General features: G+C 38.5%; 1 protein-coding gene across 3 annotated transcripts in view; it reads left to right on the top strand.

Moving 5' to 3' along the window:
- Positions 1-18,330, top strand: part of LOC129774072 (uncharacterized) — a 95,806-nt gene that overhangs the window by 53,766 nt on the left and 23,710 nt on the right. The window contains exon 6 of one of the 3 annotated variants that reach the window (XR_008742714.1): positions 8,664-8,738. The exons of 1 other annotated variant lie outside the window; for it this stretch is intronic. Coding sequence is in view for 1 of the 2 variants with exons in the window: in XM_055777769.1 (XP_055633744.1) it covers positions 17,983-18,044 (62 nt within the window). In the remaining variant the exon portion in view is untranslated. Of the gene's footprint in view, positions 1-8,663; positions 8,739-17,982; positions 18,113-18,330 lie in introns of those variants that run through there. One more of the 3 variants, XM_055777769.1, reaches the window with a different exon arrangement.

Below are 18,330 nucleotides of genomic sequence, written 5' to 3'. Positions count from 1 at the left end.
CGTTTTTGCATGGATATCGTCACAAAAAATTCACATATCATATCATATTCATATCAGCAAGGAAACTAAGCAATGGATTAAGGACCAAAAACTTAATTTTTTGGACTGGCCGGCTCGCTCTCCAGACTTGAATCCTGTTGAAAATCTTAGGGGGATCCTTGTACGCAGAATCTACACTGAGGTACACCACGATTGAAGAGCTCAAGGTCGCAGTTTCGGAAACATGAAAAAAATACCGAGAACATCGTTCAGCAGCATTTGGTAAATAGTATTCCAACAAGAATTTTCCAGGTTATTAGCCGGAATGACAAGGTTGCCAATTATTGACATGTAAATCAGCCGATCGTTTTGAGTTTTTCATTGGTAATACTTATGAATTTTGAAATGGTCTTATAGAAACTGGACAGCTGAAGTTATCATATTTAAGCACAATAAATAGACAAACAACTCTTTTGAACGAAATTGACATTAAATATACTTTATTCTAAGCATTCAACAATGTATAAATGTATCTTGTTGAAATTCTAACTGTTTGTATTGCAGCGAAATATAATCAGGGTGGTCTCATAGAACTTGGACAGAGTGTATTAAGTTAATTCAAAGTGACGTGGGGTTACCGCGGCTATCAACCAACATCAAAGGGACAAGCCACACATCCATGAAGCTTATGCCGTACGCAATAGTTAGAGTCGTTAGAGTCTAGCAAGACACGATAAGGTGATTTTGCTGCACAACAACGCTCGGCCCCATGTTACTACAGTTGTAAAAACTTGCTGGAAAACACTCCAACGGGACGTCCTACCCCACAGAGTATAGTTTCCAGATATCTCCCCTCCTGAATACAATTTGTTCCATTTTTCGGAACGGACACTTCTTTCAAGAATGAGGATAGAAATATTTTCGACGTAGAACTACGTCTTTAAGTAAGGATGCAAAATCAGTTATATTAGGCTGTCAAAAAAGTCCTGCGGTATTTCCGCGAGGTGTCGTTGTAAGCGCGTAGTTCTAGTGGTATTCATTGTATCGAGTCATACTATAGCTTGTTGGAAAGGTTTTTTTTTTATCTGTATTATAGTGATTTTCAACTCATTTGGCTGGTTCGTCACTTTTACTTCCATTTTTGGAAGAATGTCGGGAGTGAGAATTGAACTCGTGACCTTCAGCGTGAGAGGCATGGATGTTACCACTACGCCAGATCGCCTCCCACATGTTGGAAAGGTATTTTAAATATAATATAGTCCTTGACAGTGTTTTGTTTGGTTAAGTCGTTCGTGAGTTATAGTGTCGCAAATATGGAGCAAAATAAAAAGAAAATCCGACATATTTTACAGTACTACTATGACAAAGGCAAAAATGCATCTGAAGCTGCCAATAAAATTTGTGCAGCTTATGGACCCGATACAGTTTCCATTTCCACCGCACAACGATGGTTTCAACGTTTTCGTTCTGGTGTAGAGGTCGTCGAAGATGCGCCACGCTCCGGAAGGCCTGTCGTCGAAAATTGCGACAAAATCGCTGAATTAGCCGAGAAAGACCGGCATAGTAGCAGCCGTAGCATCGGCCAAGAGCTGGGGATAAGTCATCAAACCGTTCTTAACCATTTGAAGAAGCTTGGATTCACAAAGAAGCTCGATGTATAGGTGCCACACACGTTGACGCAAAAAAACATCTTTGACCGTATCGACGCATGTGAATGGCTGCTGAATCCAACAAAATCGACCCGTTTCTGAAGCGGATGGTGACTGGCGATGAAAAGTGGGTCACTTACGACAACGTGAAGCGCAAACGGTCGTGGTCGAAGCCCGCTGAAGCGGCTCAGACGGTGGCCAAGCCCTCATTAACGGCCAGAAAGGTTCTGCTGTGTGTTTGGTGGGATTGTCAAGGAATAATCTATTATGAGCTGCTTCCCTATGGCCAAACGCTCAATTCGGACCTGTACTGCCAACAACTGGACCGCTTGAAGGTAGCACTCATGAAGAAGAGGCCATCTTTGATAAACAGAGGCCGCATTGTCTTCCATCAGGACAACGCCAGGTCACACACTTCTTTGGTGACGCGCCAGAAGCTCCGGGAGCTCGGATAGGAGGTTCTTTTGCATCCGCCGTATAGTCCGGACCTTGCACCAAGTGACTACCACCTGTTTTTGTCCATGGCGAACGAGCTAAGTAGTCAGAAGTTAGCCACAAAATAGGCCTGTGAAAATTGGCTATCCGAGTTTTTTTGCCAATAAGGAAGCGAGCTTCTATAACGGGGGTATTATGAAGTTGGCATCTCGTTGGGAACAAGTCATCGAACAAAACGGCGCATATGACATAAAACAGATGATTGTAACTAATTTTATGAACAAATGAAAATTCAAAAAAAATACCGCAGGACTTTTTTGACAGCCTAATATTTGCCTTGTCACGTTTTGTCATAATGTTGACGTTAATAACTATTTTGAAAGCGAATGGATCTGGTTGATGATTTCCAAAAAATTTCACAGTCTGTGCATTACATTGACGAAATTTAAAGTCACTCCCATTTCCCCGTACATTTGTTATGTGCATCTCTGTGCTTACCAATCCGTGCTGTTAATAACGAGTAACTTATATAGTGGCGAGGTACAATTTTTATATGTCACTACGAATCAAGCACACGTAAATTTCTCACTCGAAATGCAAGTGCACCGCTCGGTCTACGAATACTGTAGAGAGAAAAATGTATTAATACATTCTCGATCCAGCCAGCTAGCAGTCATCTGTCGTTCTCGATGTTCATACCATACCCTTAGAAAAATCCTCGGTCGAAAACTACTAAATACATTTGGTAATGCAAAATTAGTAGAATGTACATATTGTCAACAAACCCGCATCCCTACCAGAGATTAGTATATTTTACTCGATAACATTAGTAAGCTTGGATATTGTCATATCTGAAAACTGGTGAGAAAAGCGCGTATTAACCATTTTCATTGTTCCCATAAGGCAATCCGGAGGTATAATAGGGATATAATTCTGATACGTGCATTTTCGGCGAGAAAATGTAGCCGATATTGGGCTTCCGAATCATGGTTCTGCTTGACATATGTGTTTATTAGTACGGTCGAAAATGACTATAGATTGGTAGTATTTACCAAAAAATTCGTTATATTTACTAATTATTTCTCTCAGTGTAGTTACATATCCGTTCTGCTTGTATAAATCACTTTTTCGGAATGCAATTAAGATGGTCGTTCCGCGGACAAAAAAGGACAGAAGAAGTATTGCAATTTATTCTCAGTACGTTCACAACTAATTTGGTATAAAAGAAGCCATCATCGATTTATATTACAAGAGACGAATGAACTCTCGGAGTTTAAAGTCTCTTTAATCCAATACCGTTACCGTTATATTACAATGTCTTGCTCCAGCTAGCAGGCAGTCAACAATCTTTCTTATTGCTGATGTAATACACAGCGGATATGCCCGATACAAAGTACAAGAGCAAAATCACTTCGGAGGGTCTATGGTGTTGTTAATAAAAATTATGGCACGCAACGGTGCAATATTGTTCGCCACTTCAAAGCCATGATCCAAAAGTTCCGCTACTTAACATAGAGAAACCAATGGAAATTTTTGTTAGTGTGATGTTTAAAAATCTATACAAAAAAACTAATTGGAATAATAATTGATAAACCTCTTCCGAAACATTCGGCAGTCAGTTCTCTGCCAAATCCCTTATGCTTATATCGTCCACTCTTTCCCAATTGTGTTCATTCTCCGGGGGATTCCACGTTTTTGTTACATCATTCGGCAAATTGAAGATAAGGTTAGAGTTGAGATGCATTATAAAACGTTTCGACGCGTTCATAGCAAATAGAATTTCAATAGATCATGTCAAAAGACTCGTTGAAAAATTTAATGATTATGAATCTAAACTAAGGCACTAGCTTTCAAGTTTTACTAAGTAACTATCGATTTCCCTGCCAGAGCCAGAGCGCGTTTGTTCGAGATATTTCCCTCTTCGAGTGCTTTGAGTCTGTTTACACAAGATATAAGCAGAGAAGATTCAGAATAAGATAGGTGCAATAATAGTATTGATACGTGGGATATTAATAGGAAGTTAGCTAGGTTATTCAAGTTGGGTTAAACCTCGGCTATCATTGCGACGGCGATAGCTGCGCCTGAATATCCCCGCCTGTGTATACCGTACCTGAACGTAAACGGAATGAGCTCGAATGAAAAATTGTAAAGCGTTATTTGAATCTCTCTCTTTACGCGCTCATTGATAAATAGCGCACGTGAGCGATGTTAGAGTTAGTAGTGCTAGAATTTCAGCCATTGGGATCACTGGTCGGTCACCGAAAATCGGCCAACTTTAAATGTAATTTTTGTATAGTTTTAAGAATAGTAGAATAGAAGAAAGCATTGTTTAAGTAAAATAAACCTTTTGTGTGTCTAATAAAATTGTGCTGTGGTATTGTCACTTTACGTGAACCGATAAAATACGGCCTCAACTGACCCCTATTCAAATTGAAAAGAAAGTGCAATTACTGCAGTTTATGGAAAAGGGTACTGTCACAGATTCGGTAACCCTTCATCGGAAAAACTTTTGGAAACGCATGAATAGTGGTTACAATTCGCAACAGAGTCTTCTATAGACCATCATCACCTTCTCCATTCAGTTCGCGTTCCCTTTAACCTTAGGAATAGACATGATGGTCTTAATCTCCCACACTTTAGGGATGGTACCACTCGCCCATCGTGTTCTGCAGAAACTATTTCGCCGCTGGTTCTTTAGCATAAGACAGCCTATTTGGTCGGTCGAGTAACATTTACTTGAATACCATTCAGCCAAAACCCGTTTACTTGAAGCACATTTACCTGAATGCAACATTCATACGAATGCAACATTTATCTAAATGTAACGTTTGTCCGAATGAAGAAGAAAAAATCCGACAAATCAGATTATGAGTTTCGTCGAATCTCTTGATGAATAAGATAAATGTTATAAATAAGATAAAGATAAAAACTATGGCTCGGTTTATCCTTCGTATGCCATCATGGACTCACAATATGCAGTTGGATAATATTCCTCCGAGAGCAATCCGTTGCGTAAAATAATGCAACATTACTCCGTGCGTCAGGACAAATTCAAACTTTTCGTGATTTCAAGTTATATACTTTTGAAATAAAACATAAACAACGAGTAATTGTTCATGCTGTTGATTTTAATGCTGAGATTCAAGTGTAGGCAAGAGTTAATATTTAAATGTTATTGGTTCGCTTCTTTGTGAACAGTTTATTCCGCTTAGTGAAAGCACTTAGTTTACTTACATTACATCTGTACTAAAATATGAATAATAAAAAAAACATAATGTACTATGTACTCCCACGTCTCTCCGGTTATGTCCCCGACATTATACACCCGTCTTTTTTCCATTTTAAATATTTAAATTCAATTTGACAAATGTAAATTTCTAAATCCAATAATTTCTGAAAATGCCTGTTTTCAAAGCAATTTTTATGTTTCAATAGCTTAAAAAATACTTTGAAAACAGACCATTGAAATCAGACAAATCGATATAGAAACGAATGCCCGCTCGGAAATCCACTCAGTTATGATTAAGGCAGTAGTTGATGTACGATCGCTGGAATATGTGTGTTTCCCTAACACAGATTTCAAAAACAATGATTCTGGGAAAACGACATTGCAAAATAGATGCAAGGGCGGGTACTTTTGAACTCGCAAGCATTTCTGATTTCAGATCGGCATGTGTGCGAACTTCAAAAGAGGTATGAACACAACGCATTGGCTCGGTTATTCAACACTGCATTGAAAGACATCCCTTCATGTCTTCTACCCACTGAACTACGTATACCGTTGAACAAAATGTTGGTAACAACTTGCTGCGATAACGTCGATTGAACCATATGCGTTCAACTTACATGTCAAAATCAAAACTGAGTTCGAGAAATAAGAACACTTAGGAGATGCAGTAACTTCAGAGGGAAATGTACAATACATTGATCGTTTAGCATTTCTTCCGTTAGCATATTTTAGAAGTCCACGATAAATGAATCAAATGAACAAGGCATCATGCCATAGGTCAGACTGGCAACGAAGAACGTAAGCTATCACAATGCATGAATTGACCTAATTTGGGATTTGTTTGCAATTGAATTCGGAATTTGTTTCATTCAATCACTGGTTTATTGAATAATTTAATCAATCCTTCTTCTTGGATGGCACTAACGTTACAGTGGAACTTTTGCCTTCTCAACGTAGCATTACTTGCGTCAATTTTATTTGTAGTACTTGGTTGAGATTTCTATGCCGAATAACACGCCTTGAATGTACTCTGGAGTGGCAAGCTCTAGAATACGTGTGACCACAGTACAAGCCGGAAGAATTTTCTTTAACGAAAAATCCCCCAGCTAGAACGGGAATCGAACCCGAATTCCCGGCATGATAGTGTACACTCGGCCACTGGAGCACTAATTTAATCAATCCACTCAAATTATTACTAAGCCAACAATTGTCCTATGTCAACCTTGCATTTATAACTTAGGTATAACCCACCCATAGTTTTTGTTTTGTGAAATTTACTCTATTGTCACTATAACCCGGCTATAATGGTAAACTCGCCAAAAGTTCTTCGTCTCGTTTGTAACAAAAACTTTTGTTCTTATTCTACACAGTAAATATCTTGCTAAATCATGAAGTTCCGAGTAAATTTATCCATGAACGCGAGCCTCAATCTTCCGGGATTATTTCCTCATGCCTCGGCTAGGTAGAACTTTTAGCCAGCAAGCTGTCTGAAATCCATTCTCACGTTTCAACGTCGGAGGCTATGAGAAGATCCTGTAAGATATAAGTTATGCGAAGATCCAAGTTCGCCAGCGTTGCAAGAATATGGCACTGCCGCACCAGGCTTTAGTAATATCTAAGAGAGCCCATTTGCTAACTAACTTAAAGAAAGAGTTTTACTTGAAGAAACAAAAAATCAATTTGTATTGAAAAAACAGTAACAAAAAAGAGCCTACTTCGAAAATCGACATATTTTCGATAAGTTTCCATCGGAAGCCCCTGGATTGTTTTCGGTGCCAACATCTCGAGAACAAAACAGCTGAGATGTATGTGGTTTTGAACCCGTTTTGTATCCTACTGACAGCTCTATCAACCAAGTGCAGGCACTATGAATGTGATTTTGAAACCTGTTCCCCTGTGCATCCGAAAATCAGTGGTGCGTTATGAGAAAAACGGTGAATAGCACCATGCTGGTGCTAGGAAGTAGACACAGGAAGACAGGAAGCGTAAAATCGAGACAGGATGCGAGAATGAACACTAAGATCATACGCGAAATTAAGAAGAAGAAGAACCCGAAGGAAACTGTCCGCGAGATCCAGGAAACCGTTTATTTATCAGTGGATTCTGTTCGAACTGTTCGTCCTCTTATCGTATCACAGTGGTTGAATAGTGAGCAAAGTTGTCCGGAAGCGCCCATTTATCAGCAGAAGAAAAAATCCCACCGGTTTCAGTTTGCTAATAATGTTGATAAGCCCCTAGAGTTCTGGGAAACGGTTCACAGGACGGACAAATCAAAATTCGAGCTGTTCAATCGAAAGCGGCGGTTTCGTGTGTGGCGCAGATCGGGTGAGAAGCTTCACAAGCGCCACATCCAAGACACGGCGAAGCATGAAAGAACAAATGTGATGGTCTGGAAATGTGTTACGTGGAGTGTAGCGAGAAGCCTCGTGAAAAATGGTGGGATAATAACGACTGTCACTAATCCAGACGGGCCTTGAAGAGAAGTTCGTATTTCAGCAAGGCAACGACCCGAAGCATACTGCCAAGAAGTCCAAGACTTTCTTCCGGTCTTCCGGAGATGCCATCAGTAATGTTAAGTTGTGTTATGTATAGACATCGTATGTGCATGTCTATACATAACACAACATGAATCTCACAAAATTCTGTAAAATTTTGAATTAATTTTGGGCTCGCCACTTCTTTCTTGATCAGTATTCTGAGAAAAATGCTGTGAATTACTCCCTGATCAAAGATTTATTGAAATAAGTTCATAATTACTAATCGATTGCATGTTAAAATAATTTGCAGTTCACATGCTACGTTAACAAAACATGATAGTCTCGCAACGCGCTTGTAAAATAAGTCATCTCTAATTGGTTGATTCATCATTTTGAAGCCTTTTCTATTCGTTTCAATATAGTTTATCATATTTTGAAATTTCGTTTTTAAACCATCAACAGAAGATGAAAGGTGCGAATATTGGATTGTGAATTGTTCATAGTTCCTACCGTATTTCATCTCCCTCATGCTTTATCCACTAGTGCTAACAATCAGTCCTTTAACACGTAAAACAGCTTTTGTAATAACTCATTCTGCACAGCCGATGCCTCCATACATTGAATGTTGCGATGAAAAATAACGCTCATAAAAACAAAAACGAGCTAAGGACAAACGTTTTCCTTCAACTCTATTCAATATTGGCTGCTTTGGCATTCATCTGTTGGTTCAATGTATTACGAGTAACCTGTGTCAAGGATACGATCCCAGAAGAGAACATTTGAATACCAAACTATATTGATGTTTCGAGTTTTTACATTTCTACCCTTCCTGTTTATATTCGCTTTTTTGTGCTAAATTCTTCTAAAAACTTCCACTTGGGCATCGAATGAAAGGATATGCACTGTAAACGGCGGGCGACCTGTGAGCCCAATTCGGTTTCGACACAAGAAAAAGCAAATGAAACACAGGCAAGTTTTCTCCGAACAGTCATTCAATTTGATGTTGTTTTAATTGAATTGTGATGCCTTGGGTTTCATGTTTCGAACGTGTTATTTCGTTTATAAGTGTGGAATCGGTATGGATTTCGTTCGCTTGTTTTACATCGGTGTATTTTAACTCACATGAATGATCAACAATAAGTGAAATGTAGGCAGACAGTTGTCGTTATGGAATATTCCACAGACCGGAAATATAACAATTACTATTCCGTATACTATAGCTAATTCATCTGAGGTAATTTGGTTGCTTGCTAAAATAACAGGAAATGAGAAAAAATACTACATTCTTTTTTGTAAAAGGTAACATATTCCAATGCATGATAGTTGAAATCATCATTTCATTTTCATCTTTGGTAAAAAGAAGAATGCTTAACATTGATGTACATAAAGTCTGAAAATAAAGCAATGAGATTGAATTTCTGTAAGCTATCGTGGATGCTTCTCAGTCCTCCTGCACTGATGAGATTTGACCTTGGTCGCCCCTCCCTCTCTTGTCAATACTAGCAGCTTTTCGAGTTGACACGTGTTGACATTAAATAGTCGCATTGCCATCTCGAACATTACTCTGTGCAACAATTTCCAGCGAGTAAAGGCATTCCAGTCATGCCGCAGCCTCTTTTTTCGCCGGACTATGTCTAGTATTACCTTTGTTTTATCCTCTAAGCCCACAGTCCGGCAGTGCGAACTAAAGCGACACAAATCGTAAAACACCACCAAAGAAGACTTCCAGAGATGAAAATGTGCTCGCATGACAAAGGGTTAAAACATTGACGTTATGTGAAAAACAAATAGATGTTCTCCTCAAAACAGTTTAATTGTTCCATTGTCGGATCTTGTATTTAACATTGAACATCATCATATCGTATCAACAAGTTATCTCGATCGTGTCATCAATAATGATTTAAAATATGCAGCTATTTTCACTATGTTTCTTCATACTTTATTGACGTTCAATCAAATACTTTCGATATAATATCGTATAAAACAGCTTTGAACACTCCAATACAGTAAAATCCTGATTATTCGCGGAATTGTCTGGCAAGGTCACCGCGAATAACGAAAATCGCGAATAAAGCAATAAAGGATGTGCAGACACAAAAAAACACAAAAAACCCATTTCAACATGAGAAGTATGTGTCATCAATAAAGTAATCATTAAACTATCCATCTGTAAAGTTGTGTACACCAGTGGTCAGATAATGTGAAAGTCATTACCAAAACACTCACTGACGGATTTCGGGAATGTCTATTTAAATTTACTATGTAACTCGCTTTCGCGAATAATCCGCATCGCAAATCATCCGCTCGCGTGTAATCGAGGCTCTACTGTAGTTTATGTTTGATAAAACATGTCGAAAGCAGTTTTCAATTGAGAATATGAAGAAAACCATACGTCTGCATGGTCCGGAAAAACGCGTTTTGTTGGTGGAGAAGCGTGGTATTCCACCGGCTACTAAACTAAATCACTAACTAAAACTTCTGAATTCCCTATCATCATTTTATCATGAAACCAGAATTCAGGTGTTACACGGCAAATTGCACTTCACAACAATTAGCACCCAATACTACCCTAATTTCCATAGAAATGATGCATCATTTCAGTTTTATCTGGATAAATATTAGGCGTGTAGATATCTGCGTATATTTCCGCTTCATTTTTTGAAGGAAAAAATAATGAATTCCTTCCCCAAAGCTACCTGGTTAATCTCCGTGTACATGCTCCATTGAATGCGCGCGTTCTGAAAATTCTGATATGGTAATGACAATGATGTATCATGGAAGAACCGATTCTGACCCGTTACATGTGTTGCACATTACTTCGCTTGCCAACACACATGATCGCGTTACTAGATTCATCTTAGAAGAATCTATTTCGTTCCATTACACGTGTCGAACATAAACCCGCTTGCCAGCAAATATCGTCGTTTTTTTACCCTGTTGTTGGATACATCCGGAAGGATCGCTCCATCTCGTTACTCGTATCTCGTGTTGTGCATAACATTGATTGAGAACAAACATCATTGTTTTTTTCGAAATTCTGTCGCTGTTGTTTTCTGATAATACAAAACCTACTTCTGGAGGTATCAAATGAATATCTCTCTGATACAGTTATGTCGGTTCTTTTTTGTGGTACGTCCTGGTCTATTTCGACCATTTTAGCTTCATCAACGTCACTTAATATCAATTGAAAACCCAAAGTATTACCTCGTCAGTGTCTCAGGCGATAATAGACTGAAGTTAAGGAAGTTGAGCGGAAAATTTCTATCAATGGTACGGATAAAGTGTTCCAGTTTAACCAAACATATGATCCTGCGAGACATCAAGGCGAAATTCCACATCGGCTATATGGTCTTGAAAAAAATTGGAAAACATTCGACTCCATTCAATCCGAGTAGGAAGAACTGAACGACACTAAAGATCAATGGGTCGACAGATAAGACTCCATATGGAAAAAAAAATCCAAGCAAAGGCAGCATTGCCCCGCGGCTGACTTCATCGCACCTCCGTGTGTCCCGCTGCTGTTCGTAAGACATCTGGCCCTAACGAGCTTTCCACCATCCCGTTTACTGCACAGAGCAGAGCCTCCTCCAACCATTTTTACCAGTGATCAGTAATCTACATTCGAAGATGGCCTGCCACATCACAGCTTTCTTGCCGAATTCTTCGATGTAAACTGCGGTTCCGGCAGAATTTTATAGTCGAGTTATATTAGACAATCATATTAAACAATAATTTCAACATCGAATATCAGTATGAAATGGAACCTCTCCGGACAGGGCCGTTGCGGGGATGGACTGTGCTCTTCTTTTTCTTGGATTGCACTAACGATCCCAGAGGAACTTTCACCTTCGTAACGTATTACTTGCGTCATTTTTATTAGTAATACTTAGTTGAGATTTATATGACGAAAAACACGTCTTGAATGTATTCTGGAGTGGCAAGCTCTAGAATACGCTTGACTTCAGCGCAAGTCTTTGACGAAAATAATTTCTTTGACGAAAAACCTCCTGGCCAGAACGGGAATCGAACCCGAACCCCCTGAATGATAAAGTGCTCTCACAGCACAAATTGTCTCGTCCGTGTTTCTTGTCTTCCTTAATGTGGCCGTACACTGTTTGTCCGGAGGTGAAATATTTGACACTTTTTGACAGGTAATGTTTGGTTTGAAATTTGTGCAAACTAAATAGTGTTTGTACAAATTTGAAACCAAACATTATCTGTCAAAAAGTGTCAAATATTTGACACTCTTCAATTGACAACAGTGACAAACAATGTCAAACATCGAACATGGCAAAACTTCTACTGAAAGGTACGATTGATGAACAGACCGAAAAAATGTTTTGGGCATCCAATAATTGAATATTTGCTTGTCGTGTTTTGTGCCGAATATATTTGATCAATTCACGTTGATCAAATTTTATCTATCAAAAATTGTCAAATATTTGGCTTCGGTCAAACAGTGTATGAGCACCCTTATAGCCGTTGTTTTCGCAGATCGTAACATTCCAGTACGACACATGTGATTTTTCCGGAAAATTGTAAAAGAAAGGTATGCGTATTCATTACGAAGATTAAGATGATACTCACACAGGTTATACCCAGGCTCCTCACCGCATCTGCTGTGGGAGACTCATCAGTTAAAGGGATGCTATGGAAAAAGTGCTCATTTAAATTTCCAAGTGAAAGCCGACATCTATCAGGAATGACCGAAGAACGTCCTCATGAACAGGGTCATTACTGAGAACATTACTCATCGATGTTGAGAGCTGGTAATGTTCTCGTACGGGGGTCTCCGTAGCCACATTGATTGCGCGTTCGCTTAGTAAGCGGTCGATCGTGAGTTCAAAACTCAGGGCCCCCATTGACCATCGTTGTGTTGTTACAGAATAACTACGTCCACGCAACAATCATCAGCGATGGAGATCGATCCACGGTCGAAATAAGATCGATTCATCCATACAACTGCTCTGCTCTGCAAGAAACATCGGGCTGCTGTTCTATAAATAACTCAACAATGGATCAACGACTGTCTCCGCTGTCCAGTCTTAACTGGATAATGGAAGAACAGATAGAAAACTCTTACGCCTAAATGGCTACTGTGTAAATTTGTACCATTTGCAATGGTATAGAAGGGAATACTCTAACGCCGAAAAATGGCAACTGTGCAATGTGCTAATTATAGATATGATAAATATGTGACATGTACACGATTAAAATTCGGCTCTGTTACAGCTAAAATGCCAATGAGCCTAAAATAAACAAAAGGGATAAATAAAAAAAAATGTTCTCGTAGGTCATGATATTACACGCAGTTGATTAATATATTTTTGATTGTTAATCTGGTTTTGCTTGTTGTACAGATAGGTGGATAGGTCATAATTCCACGAAAAAAATCTTCCGTCTGAAAAGTCGATTTGACAAAATTTTGACAAAAAATGTTTTGATATTTTTCATAGGGTGTTTTTTCTAGGTGGTGAACATGGGGTAACTTTTTTAAATTTTATGGTCGATTTTTTCCAATACATTCATTGGCTCTCAGGGAACATTCACATGTGGTGGGGGATCTCGTGTTCACCAGAACTTCTCTGTTGCCACGCTAGAACTGAGGTTTGTCCCTAGTGATGGTACTAACTGAGTCTACTGAGTCTTCGATACTGAGTCTTCTCTCGAACCACGGGCGCTTGCATACGCGGTGCAACCGGACAAGCTTCAGAAAATCAGTTCCAGCGAAAAATGCGACGAATCTCTTTAGTCACCTGGAGCAGCACACAATCGTTCCCTGTGTTTACTGCAGAGATCGAAATTCTCGCTCGGCTGCGCGATAAATATTCAGTCAATCAATCTTGTTTTCGATGAACCGTGTATTGTTGATATTTTCGTCTCTTCCTTTTCACCGAAAATTCTTTTTCAGAGAGAAAGAGATGTGGAAAATCTCTATCTCGGAAGTTCAACGAGAATGCTTTTTCGTCTCGCATTTGGTACTGAAAATATGGAGCGAAAAATCAAAGCTAACTTTACCAACATTAGTCTGTTAGAGCAGCGTCCAAACGATCTGCATTTGGACAGCGTCTGAATTGTACAAATATTAATTAATCTCATGTTCATTTCACGACGAAATCCAATATTGCCGCATGTTTTCAGCTGTGCTGAAGAAGTGAAAAACCATTATCGGCATCAAGGAGTCACTGAGAACGAAACCATTTTTCGGCAATCATAACTCACCGAAAAATTAAAATCGGCTTTGCGTTTCTCGCGAGAATCGAAGTGAGCGTATAACATTCTCTCGCCTCCTATATTCTCAGCTATTTTTCACTGTGGGTGAAAATGGATGTTTTTCGTCTCAAATCGGCGAGCATTTCGATCTCTGGTTTACTGTGAATACTGAGGGCTCGTTTGATGATAGTAACGGGTGGCAAATTCTGTTTTTTTGTTTAAATGAAAGTTCTAGTATTTTTGGTTTTGTTTATGCTTGCTCAATTTTTATAGGTGAATGAACTGCAAAGTTTAAAGCCTTCAAAAACAAAAAAGGAAGAAGATTGCTTAGTTTTGCTCAAAATGCCGTCGAAACAAGAATAATTACGTGAGCGCGTTGTTCAGTTCTACGAACTGCACAGAAATCCTGGCAAGAAGTATACGGTACAATATTCCAAAAGCAAAAACGCAAAAGAACTTCGTTCTCTTTCTCGTGCCCTCAACCATAAGAATCCCTGAGTCAACGAGATGTTGCAGTAAAGTTAAACAGTACATCCGCAAAACATTGAAAAAAGTCAGAATAAAGTGCCGAAAGACGACAAGAATACACTGAGAAACAGATTTGGACGCTGAAATCCCAATGCCGCTGGTTGGTAGAAAAATTTTCCGAAAAATATTTTGTTTTGGACGTCGAAAACTCTTTCGATGACCCACATTCCCGCAAACGATCGATATTATTCCATGGATAGTTCTACTGCATCTATGATGTAAAATATAAATAAAAGCGACGCATTGCCATTTCCGAGAGATGTACTCCCAAGCCATGGTTCAAGCCCTCAGGTTTGGCTGTAGATCAAGGTGTGTACCAGAATGAGTGTTTGAAGAAAATGTTGATCCGGTTTCAACAAAAACATCATGCTGGTATACAATACGAGTTTTGGCCGGATAAAGCGCATCATGCCAAAAACACACAATCATTGCTGATCCCATTCGATCCGATTTGTACCCAAAGACCGCTACCCGGCAAATTTGCCTCAGTGTCGCCCAATCGAAAGCTTCTTCGGGATTTTGAGCACTTTGGTGTACAAAAATAATTGGAGAGTCACGAATTCCAAACAGTTGATTGGTAGAACGGCTCAAGCTCACCATTCACTGGTCGAGAATCATTCTGTGGACTTTCTGACTGTGTGTTGAAAAGTGAGCTGAAGAAATGGGAAGACCGGGAAGTGACACCCAATTGGATGGCTGCAAAACTTAAACAGGCGAAAAAATGTGTTACGCCGAGTATTAAGATTACTCAACAGCTGCTGAGTCTTAATAAAAAAGACTTCAGCACATTCACTGGTCTTGTAACAGGACACTGTCCGATTAAATATCATCTCAAAAACATGGGTTTAATACAAGATGATATTTGTCGCTTTTGTAATGCCGAAAGCGAAACCTCGGAACATTTGCTCTGTATCTGCGGAGCTCTAACAAGACGCAGACTTCAAAACCTTGATAAAGCTATTCTGGAGCCCAAGGAAATTTGGTCTGCGTCGCCGATCAGGATTATAAATTTTATCGAATTATTCCTGATTGGCACCTCTCTCGCTATAGCTTTAAGTTTACTCCTTCATCAATAAGTAGTAGACAAGCTTGAAGTGTAGTATAAAAAAGGGGTATACCACAATAGTTCAAAACAATGGACGCAGTGGTTCACACCCAACAGGGGAACAAAAATCAATATAAAGAAGAGTGTCTTGAATTGGAAGCAAAGTGTCCGGAATTCAAATCATGAATAAAAAAGGGTTCGGTATAATTTGATATTGTGGAATTCTGTGATTCATAACTCACATGAAGACCTTCTTATTCTTCAGGAACGGTATTTTGCTTTTGTATTCATGCTATGATATGTAAATATTCTTTAGTAGTTGAAGTTGTCATCGTAAGCGTTTAAGTGTCCGGATTTCGATGCACTAAGAAATAGTTTTGGTTTGGTGTTTATGCTGTTCTACAGTCGAAAAGAAGCAATTTCGAGCAATTTCCGTCTGGTGTCGTTTTCGCCCGATTAAATCATCATTTCCGTTGCATCTTGTACAGTGAAAATTCCGTGAAGATGTATATGGAGCTACTCATTAGGTTCGATTATGTCCTTATCATTGTGGAAAGAAGGCCGTGAAATGGTATGCTGAGAATAACGTGATGATGGTGCGAAGTCGACATGGACACTGCACAAAATCTAAAAGTGTGGGTTAAGCGGAAGGCACGGATATTGAATGAACTACTAGAATAAAAATTAGATGATTTTTTAAATAAAAAGAAATCAATAAAACTACACGAATTTTTCTTCGACCATTTTTTGATAGTTCCACCCTTCAGCTGGATTGTTTTGGAAAATCCGGACTTAAAACAAGGAATTTAATAATTACTTGCAACATGAGTGAAGATTGAAACCAGTGTTGTCACATTTTAATCTGTACCAGAGCTATGTAAACGCAAGTTTATGGCTTAAAAATCTTTCTCATCTTTTTTTTTCCAAAAATCTGTACCATCCAAAATATTCGTTGTATAGAAAAAAATAATTTTTGACATGGAAAAAATATTAAGAAATTCAAAAATACACTCGACAGTTACCAAGGAGTGAGGCATAGTGAGAACGTTACAAACAAGACATCGAAGCGCCGAAAATCCAAGCGAACCGTATCCAATTTTTATCCACCAACCCTGAACATGCTCGTTTTCTGAAACTGTGATTTCCTTACGGAGTAATTTAGATTCCTGGAAACGCTTCTAACACAACGATAATACTTATCAAAATGGAAAAGTTTCTGGAGTTCAACATTGCCGCAGCCTTGAGCATAGGATCATCAAAATCGAATTTTTTCCTCATTTGCTTGAACAGCTCGACGAAAAAATTCCGACAAATATCCTTTGAAATGATCTGCCTTCCGCTGTCCATTGTTCTGATCTTTTCTTCTGCTGCTATTCCAACCTAAAAATGCTTGTCGTTTTTCAAATGATCTTCATATTTAATAGCATTGGACATTGAAACAACGTAAGGTTACTCACAGATATTAGTGAGAATGATCAAATAAAAATCATTCTGTTCTTCATGTAGCATCGTGAATTCAGGTTTTTCAGCCTGGAACAAACGATTCAATCTGTTGATCTAGAGCAAAACAAAACATGATTTTATGATCAGCAGCACCAAGCGATACTGCTGCGTAAAAGTCGTCATGTCATGTACATCAATGTTGCTTTGTTCAAATGTAAGAAATTTCACACGTGGAAAAAATCTGTACCAATCTGTACTTTTTGAAGAAAATCTGTACTCTGTGCCGTACAGAAACTGTACCAAAAATAACGAAAAAATCTGTACAATTTCAGATAAATCTGTACGTGTGGCAACACTGATTTAAACTACAGATAGAACTATTTTTGATGGATTAGTCCTTTCATTTCTTACACATACAAATTGGATTCATTTGCACAGAAAAACGGGAAACCATATCCTCACCTATGAGAAATCATTCATACTATACCAAAAAAAGACAACATATATTCTGTACTCTTACCTCTTCTAATGATTTATAATGTTTCGATTATTGTACGCTCCGTAGAACTACTATTCAAAGTTTACGAAGCTCAACACAGTCTACAAAATGATGCTAGTCTATTTTAGACGAATTGCTGTTTTGAGGCCCAAATAAAAATTAACTTATTTTTCCAGTTACATTTTCTGTGTTTATGTTTGTTTGTAGTGCATTCCATATACTATGCATGAAGCTCATCATGTATTGCGTGATACACCAAAACTTCTCGGATTCACATTCATTTGATTTAAGTTTTTGTTGCAAATGACTCACATACTTTTGTTCCTTTATCAAGCATCCATTTTATTATCGATTATCGACTTCTACAAAATTTGCATCCTAATTTCCGTGAAATCACTCTTACTTTATGAACTCACCTGTTCTCCGTTTCTTTTAATTCTTTCCACTTTTCTCCCAATCTCTATCTCTCTTCTCCTACCCGTTAGTGTCTACGGTGTCTGTTATACCCCTCATGAGCTATAAACCACATGTTGAGATATTGATGTGATATTACCACGACGTTCTTTGTGCCGTATCGTTCTAAACGTTCATTTAAAATCAAAAGGAAAAACTAACATTAGCTTTTAAATTAAACAACAGACGTTAAAGAAAGCAATCACTACCAAAGAGTACAAAATAAACATAAGTACTTTTAAACGTAAGCCCGAATTCAACCTAACTAAATGTTTTAATCGAATATGTGTTCCGTAATCTAAATCCATGCTAAACAACCGTAGTTATGATAGACAAATTACCTGTTACGAAACGAAGCATCTTTAACGAACATTAATCCG

Source organism: Toxorhynchites rutilus, chromosome 3 (genome assembly GCF_029784135.1).
Source record: "Toxorhynchites rutilus septentrionalis strain SRP chromosome 3, ASM2978413v1, whole genome shotgun sequence".
Lineage (NCBI taxonomy): Eukaryota > Metazoa > Arthropoda > Insecta > Diptera > Culicidae > Toxorhynchites > Toxorhynchites rutilus.
This window is presented reverse-complemented; position numbering and strand designations above follow the sequence as displayed.